General features: G+C 37.7%; 1 protein-coding gene across 1 annotated transcript; it reads left to right on the top strand.

Moving 5' to 3' along the window:
- LOC109726970 lies at positions 433-1,900 on the top strand. The gene has a single exon (XM_020256799.1). The coding sequence runs from the start codon at positions 465-467 to the stop codon at positions 1,635-1,637; it is 1,173 nt and encodes a 390-aa protein (XP_020112388.1). The 5' UTR covers positions 433-464; the 3' UTR covers positions 1,638-1,900.

The raw sequence follows: 10,080 nt of genomic DNA, 5'->3' as shown, positions 1-10,080 counted from the left end.
TTTTTTTTAAAATCAGTGACAAAGTTAAAATTAAAGGATACTAAAGTGACTATTCGATAAATATAGATGGTTATCTGAAGTTTTTTGTATATAATTTAACGAAATATTAACGAAAAAGCTTCCGAAAAGATAAAAATGAAACCACAGGGGGTAAATTGATACGTTTTAAACCACAGGGTAGCAAAGTGAGAATGCACGAAACCACAGGGAGGGTTTTCGAAGTTTTCTCTAAATTATAAAATATTAAAGTGAAAAAATATGTGAAATCACATGTATGTGGTATTTTGAAGTTTTCACTTTTCTGAATCATACGGGATACATAATTGCCGCGTGGCAACCAAGTCAGCCAAGAATCAGTCTTCTCTCCCTCTTCCTGCTCTTATATATATTTTGTCGGATTCTTTTATTTTTCTTTACCACCGTCACATCTCATACTTTTGGTCTTTCGCAATCCGACCCCAACAATGGCGACGGACTCGCAAGCAGGGAGCTCCGGGGGATTCCTGGGCCGGTCGCTCCTCCTCCTCAGCTTCCGCCGCAACCAGGTGGCGTCCATGGACACGATCGACCCACCTCCCAATAATATTTCTAATTCCCACCACGAGCACCACGACAGCGAGCTCGGAGACCGATTCCAATCCCACGTCGCCCGCCGCCTTCGCTCCCTCCTCCCCTCCCACTCCGACTCCGACTCCGACTCCGCCGCCGGCGCCCCCCTCCTCTCTCTCCGCTTCCTCTCGAAGCTTCTGGACGTCCTCGTCTCCTGCGACCGCGAATTCTGCCACCTCCTGCTGCTGCTGCTGAACCCTTCTTCTGCTTCGTCGCTTTCTTCGAAGCCCGCCGCCGAATTCCTCGACCGCAGCGTCAGAGCGCTCGACCTCTGCAACGCCGCCTCCGCCGCCCTCCTCTCCCTCCGCCACTGGCGCCGCCAGGCCGACGTCGCCGCCTCCGCCGCCGCCCTCCGCCGCCGCCGCGCCCTTCGCCGCGCCCTCGGCAAGCTCTTCGCCGCCGCCGCCGACTCCCCCGGCAGCGGCGGCCGCAGCGCCAGCGCCCGCTTCCTGTCCAAGAATTGGTCCGGCGGCGCCGCCGCCGCCGCCGCCGCCCCCGGAGGGGTGGCCGCTGCGGCGGGCACGATGAGCTGCCTGCTGGCGTTCGCCGCGTGGGCGCTGGCGGCGGCGGTGCCGTTCCTGGATCGACCGGCGGCGCCGCCGCCACTGCCGCCGCGGCAGACGCAGTGGGCGGCGGCGATGGCGGCGCTGCAGGAGCGGATCGCGGAGGAGTCCTCGCAGCGCAGGAGAGCAGGGTTCGGAGTGCTGGCCGAGGTGCGGGCGGTGGAGACGCGCGCAAGGTGTTTGACAGAATTACTGGATAAAGAGGGCGCACCGGCGGCGGAGGAGGATGAATTGTCGGCGAAGGCTGCGGAGCTGGCGGAGGCGTGCCGGGCGCTGGAGGAAGGGACGGAGCCGCTGGAGCGGCAGGTGCGGGCGGTGTTCCACCGCGTGGCCGCCACCCGTGCGGAGGTCATTCGCTGCTTGGATCGGAGCTCTCGTTGCTCTGCTCCCACGGCCACCGCATCGGCGGCGGCTGCTTCTTCTTCTTCTTCTTCGCCGTCTCCTTCTTCGTCGTATTCATTCTGAGATGATAGAGTAAAAATTGGAGGTAAATTTCTATTCTTTTTTTGTTGTAGATGTTATGTATAGATTGACTGCGTAAAAGCAACAACATAGGTTGCGAGGTGGATTTGGAAATTTGGCCACTTCCATTTTTCTTTATCTGTTTCTTAATTTTTTTAATTTAATTCGTTATTGTTTAGATCTTTCTTTTTTTTTATTATTATTATACAATTTTTGTTATAAGGATATTGTTTTGTGTTTAACTAAAAAAAGATTGTACTCGTGTAGAATCGTCTATCAAATTTTCGATTATTGAATGAAAAGATTTACAGTTAGAATAATAATAATTTTTTTAAGATTAAATAAATAATTAATTGAATAGTATAATCTAAAAATGATCCAAGAATATATTTGTGGGTAGAAAGGATTTGCTATTTTATTGACTGGATGAAGCATATTTTTATTGGTCGGTGGATGGGATGAAATCTTGTCTAGTCTTAGCTTAGATTAATACACTCTCTCCCTCTCTCTCTTTCGTGATTGGCTAGCATAGTAGCATTGCAATGATAAAGATGTAGCCCCATTTAATGTGTAGTCATGGTTGTTGGGAAAGCCATAGAATTCCTCCAGTTCCAAATTTACTTTCCAATGTAAGAAAAATGCTACACCCACAACACTCGGAGCTTATCTTTTAACTATACTATTTGACACATTCTGCAAGACCCACGTGGCATACCTCTCCGTTCTCCGTTCCACGTGGCGACAGGCCTCTTACCCAACTCTACAACTGTCTCTCTCTCTCTCTTTTCCCTACTCTTCTAAGGCAGTCTCTCTCTTCAACTACCACACTTTCTCTCTCTCTCTCTTCCCTCCCCGATCAGGCGGTGCTCCTCTCCCTCTCTCCTACCCTCTCTTTCTCCTCTCCCTCTCTCCTACCCTCTCTTTCTCTCTTCCCCTCTCTCTCTTTCTCTGTCTTTCTCTCTTTCTCTCTCTTTCTCTGTCTTTCTCTCTCTTTCTCTCTCTATTTTTTTTTCTCTCTCTACAAAATTCATGCCATCCCACTAATACCCCCTCCAAAGCTCTATAAATAGCTCGGAATAGACGATCGGATGGGGGGCGGTGCGAGAGCGGATCGTTCACACTCAGTTGCACATTACATTAAAAAAAAAATAATTAAAAATTAAAAAAAAAGTGAAGAAGAAGGAGATGAGAGCTATATATATATATATATATATATAGTTAGTTAGTTAGTTAGTTAGTTAACAGAGGCGAGCTGCCGCCGCCGTCGTGGCGTCCCCACGTCCGCCGTCGCCGCCGCCGTGTCCCCCACGTCCGCCGCTGCTGCTGCCACGTACCCTGCCGCCGCCACCCAAGCCGCTATCAGCCATCGCCGCTGCCGCATCCCCCGCCGTTTCCGCTCAGGCCGCTAAGCCCAAGCCGAACGCAGCCCGAGCCGCTCGACCCGCTGCCGCCGCTGTGTCCATCGTCAACGACCCAAGCCTCCACCCGCTCGACCCGCTGCCACCCGAGCCTCCATCACTGTGAAAGACTTCAAGCCCCTTCTCCTTAATTTCGTGCGCTCTCTCTCTCTCTCTCTCTCTCTTGCCGCAACGCGGCCCGAGGGGGTGCGGGGGAAGCTTCTGGCGCGAGACAAAAAAATATCTTCTCCTCGGGGGGATCTCGGCCGTCCGTTTGATCCTGCGGCGGAGACTTGCTTTCCAAGCATAGTCACGCGCGGTGAGATCACCGCGTCGCGTTCTAGGTCGGACTAGGGGTCGAGACTCGAGACCGGGTCGGAAACGTGCTCCGCCGTTTTAATTAGAACGTCACCAGGATACGAATTAGCTTAATTTGGACCGCGACTTAACTCGAGCTTCTTAGAATGGTCCGATTGCGATGCCCCTAAATCTTGAAACTTCTAAATAATAATAATGGCAAAAATATTAAAAAAGAATTTATAAATATCCACTGACTTTTAAAATTTTATATTTTATTTTTTAAAAATTTTAAAAATATTTTTAAAAATTATGCTGCTAATTGGAAAAAAGAATAGTCGAATTATTCTTATACTTGCTCTAGAAAATAAATAAATAAATATATATATATATATTATATATATAATGTTTTAATATATTTTTATTGTTTTAAAAGAATTTTTTGGTATAAATTATATGAAATAGATGAAACCATAAAAAAAAAGTCTGGCAGAAGAGGGTTAAGTGCATTAACTTGAAACTTTGAGAGATAAAATATAAATTTTTGAAAAATCAAAATGCATGTTTATATGTTCGGAAATCTTGGGCTTTCACACTTTTCTACAACCGGCTCTCTCTCTCTTCCCTATTCTTCTAGAGTTGTCTCTCTCTCTCTCCAACTACCGCACTCTCTCTCTCTCTCTCTTCCCTCTCCCATCTGGCGCTGCTCCTCTCCCTCTCTCTACCCTCTCTTTCTCTCTCTTCCCCTCTCTCTCTCTTTCTCTCTTTCTTTCTCTCTTTCTCTCTCTATTTCTCTCTTTCTCTCTCTTATCTAATCATTAATTTGAAATCAGTTCTTCAACTTTAGTTTTTTAATTAAAAAAATTTATTTACAGAATGACCATATATAAATTTTAGTAAAATTTTAAATAAAAATATTAAAATAATTCAACCCTATAAATATTAAAAGTTAAAAAAATATTAATTAACAAATTATTTTTTTAATGTATATAAGACTATTTGAATTGGTTGAAACATTATATGCCCGTCGCGAAGCACGGATCCTATACTAGTTTGGAGATTATTTGGTGTCAAGGCTGCTTAATATTATCAGACAAAATAGTTATGTAAAAACATATATGTTATGCTTTTCCATTTATCGACGAGAGTGCCGTTGAAATTACATCATAACTGAATAACTACAATACATATTATCAAATCGTTGGCGCTAACTATTAATCTAAAAAGCTCTAATTGTTAGAAATACGCAATTAATTCTCTTATAACGTATAAATATATCACCCACGGGTTTCGATTGTGACTCGGTCCAACTAGCCCTCATGCCACTTCGAGCATGACTCAATCCATCCAAATTCACGTCATTTCGAACATGACTCGGCCTAATATAGTCTTCCGCCACAGGACAGGATACTGGCCCATTTAAATTAACATGTACAACATTATACTTTTTTTACAAGAATAAATAAAATACTTTTTTTTTTACACTTTCTGATTGTACTTACATAACACATTGGTTCCGTAATCTCAAACGAATTGGTCTAAGTTTCACTTTTAATTCTAGAACTAGTAAGTTAAATACTTTTTTAATGCTCCAAAATTTTAAAAATACCTTCTTTACATTTGGCTTTTAACCTTTTCGAGAAAAAGATCTTCCGACACATGTTGCATTTATATACTCCTGCGCTACGAATACATCAGCTTTTTATCTAATATTTTTAATTCAAACTTTTCAATATTTAAATTGCATTATGTTTGCAATATTACAAAAAGACATTAAGGGCGAAAAAAATGAAATGAGATGGAAGTGAATGGCCGAAAATATTTAAACCTAATTATTATTACTAGTGCGTAGGTTTCATATATTCCAATCAGAATTATTTTTTTATTTGATGTGAAACTATTGAGGCGGTACACAATAAACAAGGATAATGGCTAAAATTGAATACTTTTGAAAGTATAGAATGCTAAACCTTGAACTTAAGTGCAAGGACTACAGCAGTGCAATCTACCTAGTTAAAAATTCCACAGTATATTTCTTATATAAATGGTGTATATTATAACTCTCTCATTGTCCTTTTATACTCTATATATAGTTCAATAGGTTGAATTTATTATTATTTTTTTGAGAGAAAGATAGCAAGCTACCTGCTTTATTCATTGAAAACATAAACTAGGTATAAGGGTGGGGCAACGGGGACACCGGACGGCACGGTGAAAAAAAAAAAACAAACAAACAAACAAACACTAACTAGGGAAAAGAAGGTCCCACACTTGCACTACCAGGTTGAATTTATTGATTTTGCCCTTTTCACACTATAAAACCAAAAAAAAAAAAAAGAAAGAAAGAAAAAAGTCTTTCACGCGTCATATGCCACGCCTCTGTCCCAATCATCTAATCTTATTTGCTCGATACATGTAGTTGTCTCGAAATAAAATTTATTGATTCAGATAATTATTGTTTATTTTACAGAAATAAAATTTTAATTTTTCATTTCATTGTAAAATAGAAATGACTTTTTCCATTTATAGCCCAATTCAGCTTTGGATTTTGAATTGATTCATTTCAAAATAAACCACTCAAAATCCTCTTTCACAAACACTTTGCATCTTCTCTCTTCATCACTCTCTTTTTTATTAACCGAAATCCTCTCTCGAAATTCTAGATTTTATTCTGATTTCGATAGTTATTGTTTATTTTATAAAAATCAAATTTCGATTTTCTTTCCACTCTAAACTAGAAACGACTTATCCCATTTATAACATAATCCAGCTTTGAATTCTGAATTGGTTCATTCCAAAATAAACCATTCAAAACCTTCTCTCACAAACACTTTGCTTCCTCTCTCTTCATCATCATAGTTAGTTAATTCGGATTCGGCAAAAATTCGGTACGGGAATAATTCGGATAAAATTCGTCTTTTAATTTTTAAATTCGTTGAAAAATACGGCTAAAAAACGGATTCGATAATTATTCGGATACATGATTTATACGGATATTATACGTTCACCAATTAAAAATTCGGAATAAAAAATTCGGCTATATAATAAATATATAATAATTAATATACTATATATATTATTATTATAATTTTTATATATAGATTAAATATATTCAAAATTATAATAAACATATATTAATAATATATAAAAGTTATATATTTAGAAATATTAATAAATAATTACAATTTATAATAAAATATTATATATAATAAATAATTATATTTTATAAAATAAATTATATATTTATATAATTTTATATTATAATATATATTTATTTATATAATAATATTTATTTATAAATTAGGTATATATATATATATATATATATATATATATATATATATATGTGTGTGTGTGTGTGTGTGTGTGTGTGTAATTGTGTATGTAATGAGAGGGAGGTCCATAGTGGACCTCCCTGTCAAGCGGCCCACGAGGCAGAAGAGGCCTCGTGGACCGCGTATGATTTATGAATCCAAAAGCCCCGATTTTTGCACTGTTCCTCTTCTTTTTTCCGCGGACGGCCTCGGGCGGATCTGTCACCGCCACTCTTGCTCCCGGCGCCGGCCATGGCGATGGAGGAGGAGGACGACGAGGCCGGATCTGCAGCCGCAGCTCTTGCTCCCGGCGCCGGCCAGGGCGGTGGAGGAGGACGACGACGACCCGGATGAGCTCGGCGACGAGAGCGGCGATGATGCGAACCTCGGCTGAACCGCAACAGCCGTTTTTTTGGGCGAATAATTCCCGAATCGCGAATAATTCGCGAATAATTATTTTTGTGGATGAAGACGCGTTTTTGTTCGAACTTTTCGAAAAAATACGGAACGGTCCGTTTAATTCGTGTATTCAAAAGTTCGCGAATAATTCGCGTATTAAATGCGAATTAACTAACTATGTTCATCATTCTCTTTTCCGTTAACCAGAATCCTCTCTCAAAATCCTAGATATTCATTCTGTTTTTTATTTCAATAATAAACTAAATATTTTTGAATGATTCGCTGTTCTATTTTCCATTCCAATGCAGTCCGATTTTATTTTATATTTCTATTACAATCATGAATCGAATATGCCCTAATAGTTAGTATTGTTCACTTCTCTCTCCTACTACAAATTATTGGATGCTCCCAATCAAGGATTTAAGTGCCTTGGCATGGAGTTGTGCCGGAAACTTGCCGGCACGGTGCGTGCCGAGCCATGCGGATGCGTGTTGGTCACAAAAAATATATGTGTACTGACATGTAATGGCATAAAATATTTATTTTCTTTAACAACAAATTATGCCAATTATTTTTTATATATTTTTATCAAATTTTTTGAATTTTGTTGAGAAAATTACTTACTAATTTTAAGAATAGAGGGTTTTGAATTGTGCCATCGGTACTGGGGCTGTATCGTGCCGATATCTTGCTGATACAATACGGTACGATGGATACGGCACGTACCGATTGGCACTTTAATCCTTGCTCCCAATGCACTGTAAACTGCAATTAACCCCTGGACTTTGTATCAGGGTCACAAATTTTATTTTAATTTATTTTACATAAAATTCAAGAGTCCTTTGTTTAAATATGATAATATCATTTTAAATCATTTCTCTGTTTTGTGTAACATAAATAAATGGCAATTACAACTACTACCATGGCCAATTTGACAAACGGTATCGAGTGAAAGTCCAACTGACTTTTTCTGTAACTGATAAGTAATTTTACAAAATTGTATTGATAAAAATTATATTTTATATGATATAAATATGAATGGAACTAATAAAAATAAAATATTAGATAGCAAAAAATGACTTTTTCTGGCTGAATACGTACGTTTAAAGTTGCATATAATAATGAAAAAAAAAATTGAAACAACAGTTTAAAAATAAAAAAAATAAATTTTTGACTTTTGTCTTTCACTTTTCGAGTGAAAGTCAAACTATAAGTGACAACCTATATTTTAACCACGAAATTAAGAAAAAAAAATTGAACAAATTTATTTAACATAATACAAATCACAATAAAAATCATAAATGTCTGGGTATTTATAAATTTATAAATGCTTATTATATTATGGTTTCATATATACACTCATTTGAAATTTTTAGTATTTTACCAACTTTTCAATTTTTTTTTCTTAATTTCGTGGTTCAAAGTATTATTTTATTTAACATAATACAAATCACAATAAAAATCATAAATGTCTGGGTATTTATAAATTTATAAATGCTTATTATATTATGGTTTCATATATACACTCATTTGAAATTTTTAGTATTTTACCAACTTTTCAATTTTCTATTCGACCTCAACCGCTAAATAAAAAAAAAAAAAAAGTTTGAACAAATTTACTTAATTAATATAATAAAAAATTACAATAAAAGAAACATTTAGCAGATAATTTTATTTCTTTTGAAACCTTTAGTTAGTTGAAAATGAAAAAACCATTATGCCTTTTATTTTCCCTTCAAGTGGAAGTCAAAATAAAAGTGATAATATATATCTTAACCATGAAATTGAAAGAAAAGATGAACACTTTGGTTAAATATAATAAATAATGATAATAAAGATTACATCTATAAAATTTTTGCTAGAGATCTTTAGTTATAATATAAAAATATTAAAATACTAATTAAGATATTAAATGAAGCTATTAATTCACGTAGCCACATTGTAATATTATTGGTATTAACCATTAATCCTTTTAATGTTTAGCGTCAACGATTCGACAAGCGGTATCGAAGTCAGAAGCTACGAGTTTAGTTTTCAAATACTATAAATTTATGCAGGTGCTGAGTAGAGGGTTTGTTGGCTTAAAGAAGCAAACATTTGCCTTGTGGTGGGAGGTCAGGTTGGCCGAATCATTTTCGAAATAGTGGGAGATCGAATTGGGTCAAATCATGCTCAAAGTGGCGTGAGGCTGACTAGGTCGAATCACAATCGAGACCCGTAGGCACTTTGTCTATTTGTTTAAGTGAATTGGTTGCGTATTTCTAACAGCTCAAATTTTTGAGATTCTGACCGAGTCATTTTCGAAATAGTGGGAGACTAGATTGGGTCAAATCATGCTCAAAGTGGCGTGAGGCTGACTAGGTCGAATTACAATCGAGACCCGTAGGCACTTTGTCTATTTGTTTAAGTGAATTGGTTGCGTATTTCTAATAGCTCAAGTTTTTGAGATTAATGATTTGCGTCATCGATCCGACAAACAGGACGCGTTGTTATGCAATTTGAAAGCTTGCTTCCTACATTGATAATTGAACAGAATGTTGTATGCAGAAATAATTTTAATGTTGTTGATATATGATATTTCAAGTAATTGTCAACCACACTGAAGAGTGCTTAGAAGTCCAGGGTTGACTTTATTGAAGAGGGTAAAGGTCAACTATCTAGTCCACCCACCCCAACTGTACCATGGTTGTAAATAAATTTATTAGGTCAAACATAGCATTCTACTATGTTCATTTATTTTATTAAGAAATAAATTTATTAAGGCTGTTTAGTTCCTCTGAAAAGTATAGAAAAAGATTTCCAAGAAAAAGATATTCTATGAAAAACTCTTTTTTAGTTCTTTATCCGTTCATCTGTAGAAAAAATTAGTTTTTTTTTAAAGCTTCTTTTTAAATTTCATGAAAAACTAACCTTTTTATTTTTTCTTAAAAAAATCTGAAAATGAAAACTCTAATTTTCCTTGAAATTTGAAAAATTCCATGCTGTGAGAAAATAGTATAACTTTTTTCTTACAGTGAATATTCTCTCTCATACTTGGCT

This window comes from Ananas comosus, linkage group 22 (genome assembly GCF_001540865.1).
Source record: "Ananas comosus cultivar F153 linkage group 22, ASM154086v1, whole genome shotgun sequence".
Lineage (NCBI taxonomy): Eukaryota > Viridiplantae > Streptophyta > Magnoliopsida > Poales > Bromeliaceae > Ananas > Ananas comosus.
Note: the sequence above shows the minus strand (reverse complement) of the source record. Positions and strands in the feature narration are given on the sequence as shown.

Excerpts from the sequence above, each read along its gene's own strand:
- LOC109726970 (XM_020256799.1), top strand. The coding sequence starts at position 465 with ATGGCGACGGACTCGCAAGCAGGGAGCTCCGGGGGATTCCTGGGCCGG.